The sequence below is a fragment of the Chlorocebus sabaeus genome, chromosome 8 (assembly GCF_047675955.1).
Source record: "Chlorocebus sabaeus isolate Y175 chromosome 8, mChlSab1.0.hap1, whole genome shotgun sequence".
Classification (NCBI taxonomy): Eukaryota; Metazoa; Chordata; class Mammalia; order Primates; family Cercopithecidae; genus Chlorocebus; species Chlorocebus sabaeus.
In genome coordinates this window covers 95,871,892-95,895,008 of record NC_132911.1, presented here as the reverse complement: position 1 = coordinate 95,895,008, position 23,117 = coordinate 95,871,892, and the positions used below count along the sequence as shown (strand labels likewise).

Here is a 23,117-nt window from a genome sequence, read left to right as displayed (position 1 = left end):
CTTGCTTTTATAGGAAGGTAACCTATTATTAAGAAAAGAACTAGTTGAAATTAAGATTTCTAGTCTCTAGCCTGGACTTTAAGACAGCTGTGATTATAGAAACCACTTTCTGTTGTACACGTCTTCTGTGATTATACTTCTTGATTATTGTATTGCTGTTTTTTTTCTTTTAATTGAAAGCTTTGCAGCAAAGTGTTTGCTTTGGAAGAGAGTCATGGATTCTTCCCATTTGAGAATTGGTTGATCTTTTCTATAACTGTGAGCCAAAAGTCAATGAACAAACAAGGTACTAATAGAAATACTGTGCATTTACAAAATCAGACCATTGGCAGATGAGCTTTTGAGCAGAGTTCTTATGCCTCTAGTATTTGGGATGCCCCTTTTAAAAAAAGCAAACCTTTTCAGGATTTGAAAGCAGTAGTAATGCAGGTTTTTTTTTTTTTTTTTAAATAGCATTTCTTAAAAGAGCATGTAATGGAAAAATCAGTGGTCACTTGTAAATTGTATTTTTCTTCCCCTGGAGTTTTGTTGGATTTTTAGGTGTTTATATGTAGTCTGTGTCCAAACTGATGTAACTAAAATGCAGTAAAGGGTGGGGGTATGTGTGGTTGCTTTCGGTTACTCTGAATGCATTTTTCTAGAATAGCTAGAGAAAAGGTGAAAGGTGACCTTTTATGAGAGCTAAAGTGATACTCTAGAAATCTGTTATTAAATTTAAAACATGTAAGTATGACAGATTTTCACCCATTTAAAGCTCACTTGATTTTGTAATGTAACCAGCCAAGTGTTTTACTTCCTATCCTTGCACCCTTCTCTTAACTATTGAACCTGGTCACTTTTTGAAGATTTATGGAGAAATATTACCTTGTTCTCGTCTCAGTGATACCATAAGGTTTTCCACATTATTGGATTACTGGAGGATTGTGGCAGACCCCTTTTTATCTGACATTCATTGCATGACAAGATTTTCACACATGCCCTTCCCCCACCTATGCCCAGCTTTTTTCCACTTTGTGTTACCTATCATATTTCTTTTAATTCTATTCTTGGGGTTGAAACATTGGTGTGTGTGTGTTTGGGTGGGGTGGCAGAGAGGGGATGGTGCTCCACTAAACATAAAACCGTTTTTTGGCTAAGTGATTTGGAGGGGAGTGTCTGATTAAACAATGCTTCTCATTTTCTAAAGGGCCTCTTAAAATTTGGTTCCCTTAAGAGGCGGGGCTAGTTCTCTTGCTATTCTGTGTTTTTCTACTCACTAGCCTTACCCTCCACCCCCATTTTATTCCTTTCTATGGAGACCCCATGCATAAACTATTTTATAACCTCAAGTTTCACAGCATCTGGGGCTACAGTGCATACCATGAACAATTGTGTAGTTTATTGGCTCCTTCATTCTGAACTCACTCTTCATACTGTAGTGAGAGCTTCTTAACCAGGCTTCAGTGCCTTGAAACACAGCACAGCCAAATACTTCCCCTCCCCCAATAAAATAACCTCTGCTGCGTTATCCGCACTCCATTAAGGATCTGATCAGATGTTCACATTGTCTGATGGGTGTATTTAAAAGTGAAAAGGGGCTCCCAAGGGACTACTCAGGTGTGTCTCCTTCCTGACCCTGCTGGGGAGGGGGATGAACTCTGGACTGACGGACAAGCATTAGCCCGTGCTTGTTCTCTGATTGATTCTCTGGCTCTGGGTGGGTGAAGAGCCATGAGGCAGCTCAAGCCAAGATTGATTGCCTCAATTTCAGATTCCCACCTCCAAAATAGACTCTCAGATACACACATAAGGAGCCCCCTCCCCCAACACAATTTCTGGAGGTGGAGCAGGTCTCTAAGAGTCACCTGTAGCTACCAATCACAAGTGGTCCTCCTTATCACAATGATGTTGGCTGCAGGAGTCTTCAGCTGGGACACATTAAAGTTCAGGGACAGGAGCTATTTTATATCTCTGCATGTGTGAGTGTGCAGGGGCTGGAATTTGGGAGTATTGGGGTCAGCAAAGAAAGGGACAAGAACTCCCGACTTCAGGTTGGTCTGGAAGGCTGCTTAACTGCTCCTAGACTCAGTAGGTTTGTTTTGCAAATTGTGGCTATTTGGATGGAGGTGAGATGGCGACTGTCTCCTTAGGCTCTGCCAAAAGAGAGCTCTTGCTCCTCCTCTGACCTTGACAGAATCTCTAACATGTTCCAGCCTAGCCCTGGAGCAGGGAAATACAGTTTGCTGGATTCCTCCCTTTTTTGGGTGGTAGGGGCAGATTTGGGCATGCAGGCGACTTCTAGCCTGTCTCATTCCCAGACAGCCTTAGGGTAGCTCTTCCCCACTTTCTGGCCCCATCCTGGGGTCTGAGCCCCCGCCCCCTCCATCCCTCCTTCCCTCCTGCCTGTGGCTCTCCTTCCCTCCTGCCTGTCCCTTTCTCTCTTCTCTCTCTCTCTCTCTCTCCCACTTTTCCTCCCTCTCCCGCTCCGTCTCACACGCACCCTCTGTTTATTTTCCTGCCTCCATCTGGGCCCTGCTGATATTGTAATCACCCTGATGCACGTTGGCTTCTCTCCTCTCCCTCCTGCGCTCACACACTCACTCACACACAATGTGCCATCCTGACAAGCCTTTTACTTCTGATAAGCTCCAATGTGTGTTTAATGAATACAAAGCCGCGGTCTGGGTGCCGCCTCGGCCGCGGCCGCTCTCCCGCGCTCCTTTGCCAGAAGGTAATCTCCGTGAACAGGGGAGGGAGGCGAGCAGGGAGGAAGGAGGGGTGGCCAGGAGGAAGGGGGGCGTGGGGAGGCGGCTTTTCTCTCTCCCTCTCTCCCTTTCCAAATGATTCAGAAGTCGATAAGACCAGGAGAAGTGAAGATGTAACATGTTATCTGTCGCTCCTCTTAGCTGGCGGAGAGAATTTACATTTAAAGATTAGCAGAGTGAGAAAGAGAAATCTGCCTTTTGTTGTGTGGGGTGAGGAGGAGGCATCTACCCTGGCCTTGACGCTATCTCCCATCACCTCTGCTACCCAGACAGGACTCACCGAGGTGAGAATACCGGAGGGCCTTATCTTTAATTGGGTTTAGTTTTGCCAGTCTGAATAGGTTTAAAGAGACTCGATAAAGGGGGAACAATAGATTATTTATTGACTGGACGCTGAAGCCTTTAGATGAAGAAGGGAGAGACAAAGCTGCTTAACAACTTGATTAGTTCGTTTTTATTTTAAGGTGAGACTCTCTCTTTTGGTGGAAGGAAGGGCTAGAGAACTTTGGTGCAATTTGGATGACTTAAAATGTCTTGTTTCCTCTCCCCTGACAACCCTCTACCCTTCTCAGCACCATGTACCTCCCTGATTTTAACAGGAGTTTCATTTACCCCTTGCGTTTAGGATTGATGAACTGAGAAAAGAGGGTAAAGGCTTTGGGGTTGATCATTAATGTTTGGTTTTGTGTGACTTGTTTTAAATGCGTGATGAATTGATGCTAACGGTACTTGAATGAGTAAGAAAAGCAAATGAAGCCTACTTTTAATATGGAATTAGTTGATTTTATAGTATGGTTCAACTCAGGCTAGAGGAGAAAAAAATCACTCCAAGTCTGTTAGGTAGATTTGTATTTTGGATTTGAACCATGAAATCTTTTGGTTGGAGCTAGTTTAAAAAAAGGAGAAAACATGTCTTATTGACTCACAAGTATTTGAAACATTATAATATCAACTTTAGAAGGTTCTTAAAATGAAGAAAAGTGGAAAGAGTGATTGTTTTGCCTCTTACACATTGTCAAGATAGGTGTTTTCATAGATAGATAGATATGATCCAGTAGCTAAAAACCTAATTAAAATTTGTTTAAAGCCAGGGGGGCATGTTTCCTTGTTGACAGCAGCAGATCGATTGGGTAAGACAATAGAGTCCCATTATTTTACTTCCATTGACTGAACATATTGACATTTCAGGTTTGCTGTTGCCTCAGTGAGCATGATGAAACACCGAAATTCACAGACCAACTGGCCAGAGTGGCACATATATTACTGTATGTCATTTCTGCCTTCAGGTTACCTTATCACCCAGACAAAATGGGAAAGGACAGCCTGCAGTCTTTCAGAAAGGGTAGAGCTCTTTTGGCTAAGAAGCTAACAGATAGCATGTCTTAGGAACATCTTAAATTTTACCCAGAATTGGATGTTACAGAGAAATATGTGGAGCGTGTTTAAAAATCTGAAAAGCATGCTACCCATTGATCTTGCATATTTTATGTAGAAGGATGCCCATTTTCAAGATTTACCTTTACCTGGAGTTATTTACAGTGAGCGGTCGGTCACTATTTAGGTGACCAGTTTGTTGCATGAGTGACATTCGTTCTTTTCCAGTCTGGGGTACTGAAACAGACAGGCACCTGCTAAATCTATATCTCATAAAATAATGTGTAATGTCCCTTCAAAAATAGGGCCTGACTCTGACTTTTTGTTTCCAGTTTTCTTTTACTGGGTGGAATACAAAGTGAGATGTATGTATTTTACACTCATGTGCATGCATAGACAATAACTTATATAGATAAATATGTGTATTTCAAGCAAAGGCAGAGAAATACTAAGTATTTGTTATCTTAGTGTAATTTACCCTTTCATACATTTAGCATAGTCTTTAAATAACAAAACTAAGTATTAGGCAGGCGTTGAGTCCAAGAAATTTGAACCATACAGAGAGTGAATATGAAAAAAAAAAAAAAAAAAACCAGAAGGGACTTAACATATTTTTATGTTAACAAAATTTATGAAAATATAAATCTATTATGACTGTGACTTATACATGGCAATTGTTGCCATCAAGTAGGCAACTGATGCCCTATACAGTGTTGAGAACAAAACTAGTCCTTTATACCATTTTCATGAAAATGTTAGGTTTCTATTTGATCAGCAGGTGCTGTTGAGATGAAAGCCATGTGTAAATTTTCAGAAGGCCAAAAGTGTCAATTCAGAAAAGGAAAGTGATAAGAGAAAATGCAATCAGTTTTCCTGTTTTCAATTTGTGCAGGATTTGAAGAGCTGTTTTGTTAAACTGCTACATCTGCTCCAATATGAATATTGAACTACTTCCACTAAAAATAACAACCTATAATTTGGAAGCTACTGCAGTCTTTTGTTAATGCGAGTGGGTTATTTAAAAACAAAAAAACAAAAAAATAAAAAAAAAAAATTTCTATTCTGACAATCTCTTGCTTAATGTGCATTTTCATTTGTTGGCACTTTTATCCTCAGCAGATAAATGGTAGTATGCAATTAAGATCTCATCTTGTTTGACTATAAAAGAGGTTTCCATAGGTGAAAATCCTGGTAATAAAAAAGGGTTCACACAAAATAAAATTTATTTTAAAATAACCTGCATAAATACAAGTATTGAAAATCAGATAGTTATTCCTTACATCCTCTAATACTACAATTTTTACCTTACTGCTGGACTATTGTAACAAAGTTAACACTGTTCCTTGCATACTGAGCATTCTGAGATTTATTTCACCTTTAATATACCTGCAAATGTAAGTTTAAACTAATCAGGGATATTTTACTAACAGGGCTTTCAGAATAATCTTTTCCATGCTTAAATAAAATGATTAAATTATGCTTGAGTGCCTGCATACAAAAGCTTTAGCTTCTGTAGCACTGCTAATCAAATAAGTTTTATGGACAGGAAAAGCACCACGTAGAGAAAAATTGGATGCATTTTGCTAGTGACATTGCTAGGAAAGACGTGTTCTTTTAAAATCATCTAATTTTAATTAAAAAGGAAACTCTTAAGATGTCTTAAATAATCATAATAAAAATAATACTGTGTCCTTATAACAAGAAAGTGAATGGCAATGCTATCCATATAAAACATGGGCAGAGAGAATTAAACTAGAAGGAAGACTGATGAAATTTGGATAAGGTTCAATATTGATTCAACCTTGGATTGCAGTTTGGTGGACTTGTGGCTATAGTAATTTGTCTGGGGTGAGACCTGATCACTGCTGAGGATCAATTAGCTAAGTTTGTGGCTTCACATGTGAATTGCTATACACACTCGTCACAGATAAACTCAAAATATTTCAAGAACGAATAAAGGGGAAGGCAGGCATAGTGACACCTTAGCATGTTTGATATTAACAAATGCAATGTTTCTTCTAAAACACCAACTCAAAAGAAGAGGTAGTTTGAAGAACAATGTTGAATGTGAGTATTGGCAATTACATGTATGGAACCAACCAAAGAAGAATGCTTTTAAGGAAGGCAGTTTCCAATTTCAAGCCCAAAGAACAGTTCAGTATGGCATGTTGTGCTGGCATATCTTAAAGAGAGCTGGGCATCATGTGGCTGTTTCCTCTAATATAGCACCAGACTCTGACACTTTTAAGAAAAGATGCTGAATCACATATCAGTGTACAAAAAGTTTATTCACAGACATAATCCCTTCACTTGGGATGTGATCTTCTAATGAGGGTTGTTTTTGAAGCCACAGTACCTTACATGACACCAACAGGGGAGATGTCTGTGCCTCTTTTCGGAATGTTCATACTTGATGAAGTCATGTCCAGGCTCTTACATCAGAACTACTGGTCTTAAGTAATGCCCCATGGTTGATGTTTAAAGTGTGAGACCTGCTTCAAAAAAGTTTAAAACTGTCAGTGTTGCCTACAACTGTTAATATTTTCAACGACCAAGAGATACCAACTTAAAATCATCTGCTTTAATAGTTCTAATTGTGATTACCTTTATAAAGTAATGCAGGAAGGAGTAAAGCAGACATTTGTTTTCGTAGGTTTCATATTGATCAGGGCCTCTAAAGCAAATCACTATTTGGACGAATAGGGCCTTTAGAATATAGATCTTGTAGAAGAGGAATGCAGAGGACAGATATGTGAAGTTTTCCCGTTGTGTCTCTAGCAATCTAAGCACCTCTAAGTGCCTTGGGGAATGTGATTGACTGGGTTCATTAATCTTTTAACACCTGGGGCACAGACCACTTCTAAGTGTGCTCAGGGCTCTTGAGGGCTGCTATTTAGTTGTTGGTCTTGGGAGAGAGGAGAGGAATTGATAGATACTAGAGACCTACTGTGAGCCTGGCCTTAACCAACCTTCACATACATTCTCATCACTGATTTTTAAGTAAATGATTAACCAGTGTTTCACTTTCTTAATTTCAAAGAACCCCAGCCCATTGCTCTGAGACTCTTGCCATAGTTACTCTTCTGGCTTGATCTTTCGCCCAAATTTAGAAAATTGAGGTTTCTTTGTATTCCCCAAATTAATGACCTACTTTGTGCCTGAGCTTCAGTAATTATTTAGGACCTTATTCTCTTAATCATTGGCTGCATATTCTCCTTAGTGGCCGTATCTACTCATCCACTGTTTTCTTTCAGTTATCCCCTCTTCACCTCCACTTAGGAATCAGAGTTGGCTTCCAGCTGACATATCCTTGGATACTCACGAGTGTGTGCCAGTCTGTATTCCTCAGTACCACCTGATCCAGACTTCTCTATTACCAAATTCTGTTCCTGCATCAGAATACCTTAATTCTACACTGCACTGAGGCCATGAGGATTTGATCTGGTTTTTTTGTTTTGTTTGTTTGTTTGTTTTTGTTCTTGTTGTTGAACTTATCCAGTATGCTGGAGTGATTTTCTACCCAGTCCTTAGTTCTTGAGTCTTGTTCCTTCGTACTTGGTCACTCCATTATATCTGGATCTCAGCATTTCCTAATTGGCCAGGTTCAACTTCCTGGTTACCTCTTAAGGTTAGAGGACTTGTGCACCACCTTTACTCCTGGAAAAAAAGAGTTTGTAACTAGTTTCATAGTGTAAAGCTTTCTCCGTATTAGAAGGAAAAAAAAAAAAAGGATCTGGTGTCTGTGTGCAGTCGCTTGACTAATAGACAAACTGAGGTTCCCTTTCCAGTTCAATCACTGACTTGTTGGGTGGCCTGGGGTGCATTCCAACCCTCAGGCAAATTTCTCAGAAGGCGAAGGGCAGAGTTGGTGATTCTTAGGCTTCCCAACTCTCATACGGACAAGTCTGTGTGTGATACTGAAAGTAGGCTTTGGGGCTTTCCCAGGGTTAAGAAAGTGAAAAAAAAAAATCCTTTCTTTTTTTTTTTTAAATTCAGGGGTTGGGGTGGGTGACACTATAAATCTTCATCTAATTGGGAAAGGGATCACTGTGGAATGTTACTATCATTCCAGTCTTCTCCATCATAAGGAAGAGCCATTATGGACTAGGCAGCCATTATTTCCATAGCCATCCTAAATCTTAGATGATTGTCTGAAATTTTAGTTTTTACGATTCCTTTTTCAGAGATGAATTATGTAGGAATAAATCTGTTTATGTAGTGAGGAGGGAACTAAAGAGTTTGGGTCTTGTCCAAGGAAAATTGCCTTTATGCTTTCCCCTCATAGTTACTGGACAAGATGATGGACTCAGTGCCTGGGGGTAGGAGTGAGGGGCTGGAGGCTGAGGTGGATGGGGTTGCTTGTGTTTAGCAGGCATTCACCATAGCCCTGGTCTCAAAGTTTGGACTCACTCCACTTGAGAAATTTAGAAAATGACCTCTTTAAGCCATTTTTTTTTGCAGAGAACCTGGTAGCAGCTTATTTAATTGAACTTGGGCACATTATCATCTGGCTAGGAAACAGATCTCAAGAAAGACTGAAAAATTCTGTTTGTCTGAAGAAATTGTTTGCTATTGCTTCTAAAATAATTAAGTAATTCAATTATTGCCTATTGATTTTGTACTTTAGTTTGTAAAACTCTTGTAGGTAATTAAAATATAGACATTATTAGAGATTTGATTCTAATTTGGGTGGTTATAAGTAGTAAACCCGGGCTAGGATTTCTTTTGAACTTCAGAGTTATTGGCATTCTTCTGGTTTGATCAAGGTGAGCACTTCCTCATCATCCAAAATGACAGTGGAAACTTCCTGTTTACTAAGATGTCTGGGATTGGTTTGGCTTAGAAGTAATATTTTCATCTGTCATTGGAAGTGGATGCCACAGGAAGCACTGTTGCTTCATAGGTTGTAGAAAATTTTTGCATTGGTATTCAGAGTTCAATGGAAAGTCAAATTGAAGTTATTTGCCACAAAGGAGAATGTCTTAAGAGTATATATACAGCACACTCTTAGTTGGTACTAATTGGGTTGAATATTATGTCAGAGAAATATTAGATAAAATATTAGCAGCAGTAATGGTAATTTGTCTAAAGCTCAAGAAATGGGTGGCCGCTGATAATATGAGGGGAAACAGTGTCAAACAGTAATAAGCTAGACATGGCCATGTGCTGAGATAATTAGAGCACTAGGAGAGAGAACTAGCTATGATAGTTCTCTCAGATACATTTCAAACATTGGACTTCTGTTTGTAGAATAACGTATAAAACGTCTTTTAATTATAAAGAGTATCTGGGAGGACTCTTCCACTAGACTTTTTGGAGAATCCACCTAGTAACACTTAGTAAGGAGACCAGAGCCTAATATTAGGAAAGCAGATCAATAATGGTACCTGAAAGGGTTGGCACAGATCATGGTGCCAGGGAAATAGCACAGCAGTACTGGGGAAAATATTTCAAATGAACGTTGACAAGTGGAGAATCAGAAATTAGGAAGTTATCCCCACTGGTTATAAGCATGCTACAAGCTGTGCTTTAAATGCAGTCTTGGGAAGTTGATTAGACTAGCTTAAACTAGAAGTACTACACCCCATTCCCTAACCTCAAGGTACAGGGGCATGTGAACTGTAAGACAGGTCACGGACGACTGATAGCTTATTTTCTGAGTCTATGCATATGTTATGTACACAGTGATGAGCAAACACAGCTGGGAAGAACAGCAGATGATATTGGGACTGGAACTGGGTGTTTATCAGACTGACATAGTAATCCTCCTTTCCTGTGAAAGTGTTCTTTTTAAGTGACTGTTAGGATTCTGTAACTTTTATCATGTGTCACACAAGGAGTGTCCTTTACTCCACAGCTCCTTTGCTCACCTATCACACATTTTCATTCTCCGCTTCAGCTAGATTTATTTAGAAATGAGGTCCACATTCGACATCTGATGAGAAACAAATGTGGACGATGAATTCTCATCCTTTTGTTTAAATAAAGTTAGGTAGGTCAGTTCATGTCTAAAGGAAGAGTTAATGTAATCAGTCTCCATTGACGTGCCTGAGATTTGAGTTGGCTCAAGATTTGAGATTTGAAAGCAGGCATAAAATATTGGAGGAAAATATAGGTGAAGAGCAATAAAATGAACAACCCATTAAACCTGATTTGACTATTTACAAAGAAAGTCACATGCTGTTTTGGTAGCCATGGTAAAAACACCTTTTACAGCATCTGATAGAAAAGTAAAATGTTTACTCTTGGGAGTGAATCTGAAGTACATGGATAAATATTTAGTAAATGTCTTCTATGTATAAAGCTGTGTGCTAGGTGTAGACACAAGCACGTAGTCGGCTAAGTTTCCACTGAATGATAAATTCACTCAGGACAAATTAAATAGCTACAGAGATTGTGGAGCTTGATCAGTTACCAATTAAATGGTACAGCAAGTGAGATTTTAGAGGCAGGTGTGAATTGAAATTTAAGCTTGTCTTGAGACAGGTAGGATTCATCAAGGCAAAGTTATTGTAATAGGATTATAGTAAGTTATACAGTAGGAATAGGGAGTGCAGAAGCCTAGATGTGGAAAAGACCTTTGGAGGAGTATTGGGGTGGAGTAGGGGTGGAGAGAGAATAAATTAATACTGTGGCTGCAGCAAAAAGGGCCCTTGGGTGATGAATGGGAAATGAGAGCAGAAAGATCATAAATGTCTTAAATATCCATTTTGATTTAAGCTTCAACTTCTGAATTCACCAGATATTTTTCAGCTGTGTCCTGTGGAGTGCCTCAGGGTTGGGAGGTGGCATGGAGGGGTCCCAGATTGGGCACAGGGTCTTCCATCCCCTAACCACCATAAAACCGGAATAGCTCTGCTTTTATAAGAAATTGCTTTATATATTTGATTTTCTAACTGGACTTCTTTTGAACAGAGGAGTCCATGGTAAAATAGATCTTTATAAAACCAAGGTTAAAGCAAAAATTGAGCTAGGCAAAGGGAACCCCTGGACCCAGTAACAGTTGTGTTTGCAAAGAGTTGGTCCTAATGTGAGGGGCCAGATGGACTGGAGGTGGGGAGAGCCTGGAGGCTAAGGCCAGGCAGGAAGCTTGTTGCTGCGGTTTAGGTTTTAGATATTGCAGAAGGATGACCGGCGTTGCGTTTGTGGGATGAGAAGGAAGAGGCAGGGGCAGGAGGTATTGCAAAGGAAAAGTAATTAGCACTTGGATAGAGCAGTGGATTTAGAGAGGGGGAAGTTATTAATACCAGCCTGGATTTAGTATCAAGTGCTCTTAACTTGCCAGAAGCTGGGAATCACTTCAGGTGTTTGTTTAGAGGCAGCTTTGCTACGCTACACCAGACTCATAGATTCACAGCTTCTAGGGAAGAGCCTCAGAATTTGCAGACCTCGGTCCCAGGGCTTCTGGTGGTCCCAGCTGCCTTTGGGAGATGGTGACAGGGCTGTCAAGTGGTGGGTGTTCCTTAAAACGCGGTTGTTACATAAAAGATCTGTTATTTACCACTTTAGGACTTGGCTCCCTCATGTGTTTTGCCTCTTTCCATGGATTTCAAACTGTTCTTTGAGTTTCTGTTGTGCAGGTGCCCTTGGGCCATGCAGGAGCATACAAAGTGGTCAGGTGGGCTGGTTCTGGGACCCTTAACTTCCCCTTTGACCAGTGCAGCCTGCTTTATACATTTCAAACATTGGACTTCTGTTTGTAGAATAATGTATAAAACGTCTTTTAATCCTAACATGGTAAGAAGGAGAGAAGGTAGAGATGACAGCATATGGAATTAAGGAGTAGCTGATGAAAGCAGTGCTTGTAAACCAGCAGGCCGCAGACTTGGGCTCAGTCCTCTTGTGGGAAGAGGGAGGGTAGTTATTTAAAGGTACTTTTGAACCTAGATTCATTTGTTCAGTACCCCAAGCTCTGTCTGTAGACCAAATACTTTTTCATGTAATGATATTTTTCTTTTCTTTTTTGAGGCAGAGTCTCGCTCTGTCGCCCAGGCTGGAGTGCAGTGGCGTGATCTCAGCTCACTGCAAGCTCCGCCTCCCACGTTCACGCCATTCTCCTGCCTCAGCCTCCCAAGTTCCTGGGACTACAGGCGCCCGCCGCCACGCCTGGCTAGTTTTTTGTATTTTTTAGTGGAGACGGGGTTTCACCGTGTTAGCCAGGATGATCTCGATCTCCTGACGTCGTGATCCTCCTGCCTCAGCCTCCCAAAGTGCTGGGATTACAGGCATGAGCCACCGCGCCCCGGCCCAATGATATTTTTCAAATCTACTTTAAATGAAAACAACAAAAACATTAAAATCTACTGAGTTTAATAGAAATGTCTGTCCATTTTACAATCAACAGATAGTAAACTAAAAACTATCATATGCTGAGCCATCCTTTTTTTTTTTTTTTTTTTTTCAAATGGAAGAGTTGTTTTGGGAAAGTAAAGGAATTTCTTTAACATGTTGAAGAGCGTTAAATCCTTATTGCTCACTCTTAGTTGTCCCCTATGTGAGAGATTTTAGTTATTGGAAGAAACAACAAAAAAATCTACCTGGGTGAGGACTTTCAGGATATAGTTCATTAAGATAATATTATTTCAAGGTCTTTATCTTGTTTTGTCTGATAACATTTAATTTAAAAACATGGTGGTAATTCTTTTTATTTTTTTTAACTTTAACCATATTTGGAGTTTGTGATTTTGTTCTAAAATCTGCCGGAATTGGACTTTTTAAGACTTTTCTGCCTCTGTAGTGAATTATGCTTGATAAGGACTAATTATTAAGCATAAAAAAATCTTTTTTTAAAGAATGAAACATTTATGTGTGTTGATACAGAATTCTTCCTGAGATATATCATTAAATGAGCAAAGCAAGGAGCAGAAGAATGTCTGTAGAATGCTACATTTGTACAAAAAAATGCATAGAATTCTACTTGTGCAAGTATATACAAGAATCTGACAATAGTGCTTGCTATTAGGGAAGAAAGCAGAGCCAGGAAGTAGTGGTAGAAGGAGCCTTTTTGCTGTATATCCTTTGGTACTCTGAGTCGTTTTGCAAATCTGTGCTCGTGTCACCCAGGTTGACTGGTCTGGGCCTCTGGACCCTTCCAGGGGAAAGTGATGCTACTCTTCCCTGCCAGAAGGCAGTCAAGTATAGTGATGAAGAGACCTAACTCCCCAGTGCTTTATCACTTATCTCCTTTAGCTACCCTTTTCATGTAGAAATAATTCTCATCTGGATAATAATGGCATGGCCTCATAGTGTGGTCATGAGGATGACATGATACGTGTGAAGGGCAACCTTCAGTAAAGGGTTGCTTTTTCTCGGCGTCTGACTTGATGACTATGGAACCGTTCATCACTTTCTTCTCTAAACGCCAGTCGTCTCTCTTTGGCTGCTTCTTTATTCAGCAAATCCTTAATAGACAATCTGGCCCTGATGGACACTGGGGGATATGAGGATGTTGAAGACAAATGACGCCCTGTTTTGCCAGGCCTTTCCTGGACCTCTCTCTCTCTCAGCCTTCTCTAAGACCCTGGGTTGCTTCACGTTTGGACACCTAAGCTCTTTCTGCAGGGAAGCCAAGCTTGGCTCACTTTGTCCTCTCCTAAGCCTCTAGTGACACTTTGATGACCCTTCTTCCCCAAAGATAGAATTTACCACATCCAACTTTGCTATCATCCATGCAATTCAGACTTCTCTCCTGGTTTGTAAGCCCCTTGAAAGTGGGAGTCTGGAACAGTTGGGATACTTTTTAATGCTTTGTTAAATCGTTATTGAGAGCTCATGCCTTGAACTCAAGTGATTTACTTAAAACTGTCCTGAAACATTTCACTGCGGAGACTAAAGTGAAGTCTTTGGTTCCAACAGCATGTTGGTTTTTTTCTCAACCTCTTTCCACCTTGGTCACTTTCATTGTGTTCTCTTGTCATAGAATGCACAATTTATTGCTGTTATATTTTGGCTTATAAGTTTTGGCAACTAAAAAAAATACAATAAAACAAAAGCAAAATCCACCCCCATCCCCACCTCCTGCTCCAAATGAAACACCGCATCTTTTATTTTTATTTTTATTATACTTTAAGTTCTGGGATATATGTGCAGAACACGCAGGTTTGTTACATAGGTATACATGTGCCATGGCACCCATCAACCTGTCATCTACATTAGGTATTTCTCCTAATGCTATCCCTCCCATAGGCCCCCAGCCTGCGATAGGCCCTGGTGTGTGACGTTCCCCTCCCTGTGTCCATGTGTTCCCATTGTTCAGCTCCCACTTATGAGGCAGAACATGCAGTGTTTGGTTTCCTGATCTTGTGATAGTTTGCTGAGAATGATGGTTTCCAGCTTCATCCATGTCCCTACAAAGGACATGAACCCATTCTTTTTTATGGCTGCATAGTATTCCATGGTGTATATGTGCCACATTTTCTTTATCCAGTCTATCATTGATGGGCGTTTGGGTTGGTTCCAAGTCTTTGCTATTGTGAACAGTGCTGCAGTAAACATATGTGTGCATGTGTCTTTATAGTAGAATGACTTATAATCCTTTGGGTATATACCCAGTAATGGGATTGCTGGGTCAAATGGTATTTCTGGTTCTAGACACTTGAGGAATCGCCACATTGTCTTCCACAGTGGTCGAACTAATTTATACTCCCACCAATGGTGTACAAGTGTTCCTATTTCTCCACATCCTCTCCAGCATCTGTTGTTTCCTGACTTTTTAATGATCACCATTCTAACTGGTGTGAGATGGTATCTCACTGTGGTTTTGATTTGCATTTCTCTAATGACCAGTGATGATGGATGAGCTTGTTTTCATGTTTGTTGTCTGCATAAATGTCTTATTTTGAGAAGTATCTGTTGATATGCTTCACACACTTTTTGATGGGGTTGTTTGTTTTTTTCTTGTAAATTTGTTTAAGTTCCTTGTAGATTCTGGATATTAGCCCTTTGTCAGATGGATAGATTGCAGAAATTTTCTCCCATTCTGTAGGTTGCCTGTTCACTCTGATGGTAGTTTCTTTTGCTGTGCAGAAGCTCTTTAGTTTAATTAGATCCCATTTGTCAATTTTGGCTTTTGTTGCCATTGCTTTTGGAAAACACGCCATCTTTAGGCGAACTATGAAGTGATCAAGCCACTTGGATCTTCATAGATGCACACTGTAGCTTTTTATTTTATTTTCTTACCCTGAAGTTCATAAATTGGCTTTAATAAAGGATAAGCTTCTTGAAATTATAAGCAAAATTTTATGTATATGGACATTTTTATGAGATCGAACCATTTCTTTGATCGAGGGTCCAAACAAGGCTAAAAACCACTGTAGTGGTTTCCAGATTTTCCCTACCAGATTCACTCCGGTTGTCCCTTAGTTGCCAGGGTCTCCCTCTTCTTCCTCTCCCTCCTCTCTTCCTTTGGATACCCGTATCTGCTTTCTGGACAGATCTCCAGGCTGAGCACTCTTCCTCCAGAACCCTTCTCCCAACATTCCTTCCCATCCAGTCTGGTCTTTTCTCTGACATTGTGTGGGATTCCAGCTGCTCTACTGCCTGATGAATCAGCTTGAGAACCACAGATGGTACTGAACAGTGAGGTAGGTCCATCTCAGCCTGAGATGCCGTGGCTCAGAATGCGGAAGTGGTAATGAGTCTCACTGTTTTTTCTTCAGGAAACCTTTTTATTTGAAGAGACAGTTTCGGCAGCGCAGTCTTCAGTTTCTTAATGCAAGTGACTGGACAATTTTAGACAGCAGTGTGTGGGGCCTCAAGGGAGGCCTTGATGGAATGAGGTTTCCATATTGTCTTAATATCGACTTGTGAGTGAGCTCATTTCATAAGTCACTCTTAAAGATCTACTTTCTTGCCCAAGATGACCCTGTGCACATGATGGGGCAAGGTCTGAACCTAGATTTTCTTCAAGGCTTCACTATTCCAGGGCTTACTACTCTCCTGGAATTCTTCAAACCCTACCACGTAGGAATTTTCTACATGAACAGGGTCAGCCACATCAGTTGCAGCGGGGAATGATACTAAAGTACAAATGGAAAACTATCAAAACATTTCACTGCACTTAGAAAAGTTACCGTTTAGAGTACAAAAATACCACAATTTTCCAAATTTCTGAGAGACAGAGACAAAGGGAGGGAGGAAGAGAGGAAAGAGGGAAAAGAGAGAGAGAGAAAGAGAAAGAGAGAGAGAGAGATCAGCTGACAGGGGCAGCAGCAACCAGGCCATGCTTGCAGCTGGACAGTTGTTGTAGCCTCTTGAGATGTGTGACCATCAACCATGAATGCAGATATTTCCAAAGTCCCATTTTTTTTCCAGGTGGAAATTGCTGGCATGGAACAGATGCCTTTATTTGGAGAAAACAGTCTTTGTAAATGATTCTGGTTCTCTCTCCTCTTATTCCCTAGAGAGAGTCTTTCACAGATGAAATTAGATTAAAAAAAAAAAAAACAAAAAAAACTACCAAACATGAGTTTGTGTGGTTTTTTTTTTGTTTTTTTTTTTGTTTTTTTTTTCCATCACGCCAAAATGTTTTAGAGCCTGCAGCTTAATTCCACATATTTTGGTTTTGTTGACTGATCCTAGGTGTTTTGTTTTTATCACTAATAGTGCAGTAATTACTTTCAGAAAGTAAAAGATGATAATTGTACTGCTATTTTTGAGTACTGACCTTTGCTTTCATTTATGTCATATTTCATTATATTAAAATAGGTACTACCTCTTTTCTAGTATCAAATGATAAGAACTGAGCACATTGGATGAAATAATACTTGCACTGGGAGCACTAAGGTAGGCACTTCACAAGTGTTATCTCCTCATATCATCCTGGTAAGTTAGGTGTTATTATCTTACTTTGGAGATTTAAATCTGAAGCTTAGAGAGATTAAGTGACTTGTCCAAGGTCAAATAGCTGATAAGTAAGTGTAAGAACTGAGATTCCAGTCCAGCCAGAGTGTGTATACAGTGGCCTTCTAAATGGTCAGCGTGTGTAGGCCATGGTTATTTATAACACTTTATTTTTTGAAAATTAAATTATATCTGCAACAGAGAAGATATTTAAGAACTTCCTACCATTTAAAATTGCCTGGTTTGTTAACTCATTGGTCATATTGCATTGTTGGTACTTAGTTGGTTGCCTACCTTCTGATTAATTTGTTTCTTAAAAATATTTGTAGGATTTTGAAATAATGCCTTATCCCAGGAGAAAGGGGCTTGAAGAAAGACCAGACCATATTCCATTATCAGTTATTCCCTGTTTACTCAGCCAGTATTTAGTGAATGCCTTTTGTGTGCCAGGCACTGTGCTAGGCACTGGGTGTAAGCATTGTTGAATAAACATGGTCATGCTCCTGCAGCCCTGACAATGGAATGAGTAGAGTGCATCAATGTAGGGTCCAAAGGTGTAAGAAATTAAATGGGATCTCATGTCTGCAACAGCTGACACACTCAATTGTGAGATAACTCAATGCATAAAAAGCTGCTAGAGTGCACTTATGCCTTAAAGGTTGTGTGGACTGTGCTGCAGTTCCCAGTCACAGTGTCCTGCTGCTCAGTGTGGGACAAAGGGCTGGCTTCATAGCCATGAATGCCCTGGATGACTTCCATGCTGCCCTATCTCTATATAGCACCAGCGGGAATGGGCTTCTGTGAACAGTACCTAGCAGGTAAAGGGTTGCAGAGCCTGATATAGACCCAAAGTGCTATAGTATAAAGAAGAGAAAAAGATCACGGGCCCCAGAAGTAGCCAGGGAAAGGTTTGCCAAAGTCACGGGGATTGAATTGGGCTTTTGTGGCATTTCATTGAGTGGGATTCATTTGTTTTTCTTTTTATTTGGGACTACAACTATGTTCCTAGTCGAGTTCCAAATGTGGAGGATAGAGTAATGAACACCCCAGATAAGACCCTAGCTCTCACAGACCTTGCAGTTTGGGGGTGAGAGAGGGAGAAAGATAAAAAAGAAGTTAGTAAGATTATTTCATGTAGTGTTAAATATAATTAAGACAATTAAGAAACAATGTTAGAATGATGCAGGGGTTGGGAGGACATGGTAGTGAGTCTTGATTTCAAATGGTTGGGGAAACCATGTCTCAGGCGGTGACTCTTGAACTAAAGCCTGAGAGTTGAGGAAGAACTGGCCATGCAGCAGTCTATGGGAAGGGCCGTGAAGTCAGTGAACGAAGCCATGAGCGTGAGAGGAAGCGTTCTGTCAGCAAGTTTATCCAGTCAGAGAAGAGCTGCACTCTGGAAGGGTGTGGTTGGAGTGGAGGCTGAAAACTGTAGATGAGTGCCAAGTGATGGAGGGTCTTGTATGTGAGATTAGGCAAGAATAAGGACTGTGTGTTTCTGTGTGTGGATCTAGGAGATGAGTAGTTAGAAGAGAGAAGGAGAATCTGGATGAGTGTATACATGGAAGCTTAAGGAAGCTTGTGAAATTAGGATAATGACATTTAGTTCACATGACCTGCAATGAGGGGCACCCAAATCACACAGTGTCTCAGTAGCTTCCTGTTGGAAGTTGAATATAGTCCTGAAGTGAAGCATACATGGTGCTCTGTTGACTACTCCTTCAAATTAAAGGGACACAGAATTACCTACAAAGAAATGGTGAAGCTTTGACAAAGATAAGCTACAATCCAATGCCAAGAACTGTACTTACCAAGGTAATGTTTCCTAAGTCAGATATAATATAACAGATTCCTTTTGTGGTGATTCCCCTTGGAAACAAAAGCTAATGGTACATTTGTTCATGTAAAAGAAAAGCTTTTATGATATAAAATGTTTCTGTGAAGGAAAAGAAAAGAGTTAGAGCTAAGGTTTGATTCAACTGCGGTTGATAGATAAAAAGAGGTGTGTTTAAATGCTCATTTTGGGAGTAACCATATATCATTTACTAAAGGAAAAAATGCCCCAATGTTGATAGAATTCTCTAGAGAAACATGTTTAGGCAGTGAAAGGATTCCTGGCAGTGACTGAGAAATACAGTAATGGGGACTGCACTTGATCTCTTTTGAGGTTGATTCTGATGTGTGTAGTCTTTACATCCTATTAAATTTTTGAAAGATAAACTGATACAAGAATGATTTGCCAAGGCCATATGAGGTTAACTGAATTCAAATAGAAGGTTCTCTCAAGTTATTGCATTCCCTAGAAAATAAATACATTGCGCATATGGTTAAGATTGATCAAAAAAGTATTCTGTATGCCAGTGATTACATTCCCATCTGTGATTAAGGTTTTCTGTCTGCATCTGGTTTTCACATTATATTTCTGTAACAAGAATCCTTTATATAGCAGAGTTCACTTTCTGTATTTTCTATTAGCTGCAGCTTGAACTACTGCACGGATCGCAGATTTACACATGTGGTTTTCATTACTTCATACCATTGAGAAAAAGTAATATTTGTTTGGGAATGTATGTTTTCCACAATTTCCATGGTAATACAACATGTTGAGCCTTTTAAATAACACTTGTAGAACTACAAATTGTTTGAGGCATTCTGCTCTTGGTGGAGCTTAGCTTTTAAACTTTTCTCAGTATGTTCCCCTCGTAATGAGGTTTTACAAATTTGAGGGCTGAGCATCCAGATCTGAACAAAGCAAGTATTAAAGATAGAGAAATTTTATCATTTCCGTGTGACAGACTTCAGTGTGGAATAGGTCTCAGAGATACCTGAACATCGTGCTTATTACCATTACTTATTTTATTATTATTTCATATTGGAAGGGCATTTAATGTGTTGGAGATATGAAGCACAAATGTGACACTCCAGTCATTATTTTAAAAAATCCAAAGATTAGTTCTTTTTTTTTTTTTTTTTGAGTTACCCTATTCATTGTGACATATTGTTTCATATATAAAATAGTTGTGGGGAAAATCCTCATAGGTAACTTTAGATTGACATTGTATATTGTTTGAAACTGTATTTGTATACTATGTTAACATTTAAGAATTTATAAATATGCACACTTAAAATATTTTGTTGTCACCGTGTTCCTGCCAGTTTTCTTCATTCACTTCAGAAAACTCTGAATAAAATAGATACTACCAGTGAAGTTAAAAAGTAAAGTAGTATATTCCAAATTGAGAGATCATTTTTAATTGAGAAATTTGTTTTGAAGTTTATCACATGGTAATTTTATGTGCCTCAAAACCAAGATTACACCATTTTTGTTCAACCCAGACATTGGTCTGTTATTTAGCAGTCATGAGAAGGAAGAAATAGACTTAGACTCTGGAGGATTTGTATATGCTTTCCCTGGTTTGTTTGTTCAATAGAGATTATTAACTATGGCTCATACAGGGGCATGATCCACTTTTGTCAGGCTCTCTGATGGCTTTTGTTGATGGTTGCTGAAGCACAAAATATTATGATTGAATCTAAGAAGAGCATACTTTTTCTTTTTTCCCAATATTTTTAAGTCTCTCTATATAAAATGTATTTTACCTTTGTACAGAAACATTGGAAATAACAGAATTGTGCAGAAAAATTACCCATATTGCCATCTTCCAGAAATAATCATATTTAACATCTAGATGTATTTACTTTCAGTCTTCTCTTCTGTGTGCACCCTCCCCCACTCCACTATTTGAGTACCTACATAATAGATACGTGTACATATGTTTATATATCTAGGTTATATTATTGAATTTTTTTGCTTTATCATTTGTTAATGAAATTGTTAGTATTCACAGTAAGCTAAATGTTTCCAAGATCCAGCTGATTGTCTTTGCTTACTGCAAGACAATTCCCAACGAAGAAATATCTAGTAATGTATTTTAATTAATCAGTACTTATTTAATTTTTTAACCTTAAAAAACAAGAAACAACTGATTGCATCACAAAAGAATCATAATGTGGCACTTAAACTACTTTTTTTGTTTTTAAAAAAAGAATCTGCTTGTTTTATTTACATCAGAATATGTTCACCGATTTTAATTTCTAGGAAGTAATTTGGTCTCAAAAAATAGCAACAACCTTAGTAATTCCTTTTGAGACTGCTTTTATAAATCTTTCTTCCCTTGCATTTGTTAAGTTCCTACCTTTTCCTACCTTATATGTGTATGATTGTGCTAGACCCTTATGTTTCCTAGTTGGTAAGAATTAAATACCAATACTTTTTCTATTCATAGTAGTGATAGTAGTGGTAGCATTTTTAATCATAGTAGGTGAGGAATAGACACTCAATAAATATTGTGAATGAACAAATTCTAAATTTGTCAAATATAGCAGAAAAAATGAGAAAATTTATATTATTAAAAGGAAGAAAAGAATGGTGTAGAAGTTTGTTGATTTGCTAAAATAATTCAACAATATTTGTTTTAGTAATATTTTTTAACTATTACATAAGGATGATTATTCACTGTTGTTTTAAACTATGTGAGCTAATGGCAATATTGAAATTTCAGAACAGCAAAAACAGTATTTGAATAATGAAACCAACCACTTTGTTTTGAAGCAGGATTAACTTGTGTGTAAAATTCCATAAATAATAATGTCTAAATTGTTTTCTAAAGAAAACATAGTATCTGACAGATTTTTTTTTTTTGAAACAAGTAAAATGTGACACATTCTCTTAAGGTATTGATGTGCATATGTTTAAAACCAATTTAAGAAAGAAGAGCTTTCAGGTTCAGAATGTATCCAGCTTTGAGTCAGATGATTGGAAAATTAAGAGTCCTTTAGAAAACGTCATGATAGGAACTGAGACAATGGGGATTGTTTTGGATTCTTCTAAAATTTAGAAGAGCTTGTATCTGTTTTTTTTAAAAACAAAACAAAGCAAAACTGGCCTAGTGTTATCATGTAAACAGATGGGTATGATACTTCAGACTGGTTGTGATATATGCATTTTTTTTCCCTTTGTTGTTGTCAATAGAAAAGATTGATCTCTGGGCTGGTGAACATTATCTCTGTCCCAGTCAGAAAAGGAGAGAGGAAATTAGCAGAGCGATTGGTGGAGAATGATATCTGTCAAAAGAAACACTTGGAGAGCACTGAGTTTAGTAATAGGTGACTGCCGGAAAAAAGGGAACTTTGAATATTGTCAAGGTAAGGAACAGACAAATATTTTGATTTTGCAATTTACTTACATACCAGAAAAATCAATCTATTTTTTTTCTAATAAATTATAATTGTGAAGATTTTCTTTTTTTCTTCCTTCTTCTAGTGCGTGTTCTATTGTATGTTTTAAACATTTGTATTTGAAATCTTTGGGTGCGGGGATTGGGTGGGGATCAATCTGGTGGTGGGAACCCTGTTTGATAGTTTTGGGTCTGAATATATCAAATGATCAAGTACCAAATTTTTTCACCCTCTTCTTGTTGCAGTGCTTCTTGCCATGTTTCATAATACATCTGTTATAAGCTGAGCAATACTTGGAGTTAAAGAGTAAAAACTATGCCATGATTTCTGTGTTTATTGTAACGAGGAGATGGTGTTTTCTGAAACAGTTTGTTGACTAAATAGGCAAAAAAGTGCCTTTCAGTTTATTATTTCTTCTGATGTATTTGGATCTTTAAAAAACTTTTAGGCAAATGTCACTTCCTAAGCAGAGTTCATTCCATAGACACATTAAGAAAAAAGGTGATATCTGCATTTAGGAAAACAGCAAATATAAACTAAATGTATTGCCATTTGGCAAGAGACTTCTTAGAGTCTGCAATATTTGAAAATTCAAGGAAGCCCTGGATTATAGGAGAGAGTTCATGTCTCCTGTAGCCAGCTCCGTTCCAGGTTTAGTGGATAGTGGACTTGTACAGAAGCACCAGGGCATAAGGATCCACTGCTAAGAAAAAGTTGAGAGTCAACACAAATGTTGTGTGATACTGGTTGGCATTCTAGTGGTTGGGAAGAGATTTTTAAGTTCTGTGACTGACTGACTACGTAGAAAGAGTGGGAGCGAAATCTTCACCCTTGGTGACCACTGTTCTGGAAACATCACTGCTGGCGTCCACGCCACAACCTCTACTCTTGCCAGTTTTACAAATGCTTATCGGCTTGTTC

The 23,117-nt window shown here is 38.9% G+C and overlaps 1 protein-coding gene across 7 annotated transcripts in view; it reads left to right on the top strand.

The window, feature by feature from the left end:
• RUNX1T1 (RUNX1 partner transcriptional co-repressor 1) overlaps nucleotides 1-23,117 on the top strand; it is a 148,573-nt gene that overhangs the window by 5,340 nt on the left and 120,116 nt on the right. The window contains exons 1-3 of one of the 7 annotated variants that reach the window (XM_038000296.2): nucleotides 2,827-3,028; nucleotides 16,842-16,901; nucleotides 21,991-22,163. The exons of 2 other annotated variants lie outside the window; for them this stretch is intronic. In XM_038000296.2, coding sequence (XP_037856224.1) covers nucleotides 22,076-22,163 — 88 coding nt within the window. In that variant the 5' untranslated portion in view covers nucleotides 2,827-3,028; nucleotides 16,842-16,901; nucleotides 21,991-22,075. Of the gene's footprint in view, nucleotides 1-2,578; nucleotides 2,711-2,826; nucleotides 3,029-16,841; nucleotides 16,902-21,990; nucleotides 22,164-23,117 lie in introns of those variants that run through there. 4 more of the 7 variants (XM_073018197.1, XM_038000295.2, XM_038000294.2 and 1 more) reach the window with 4 other exon arrangements.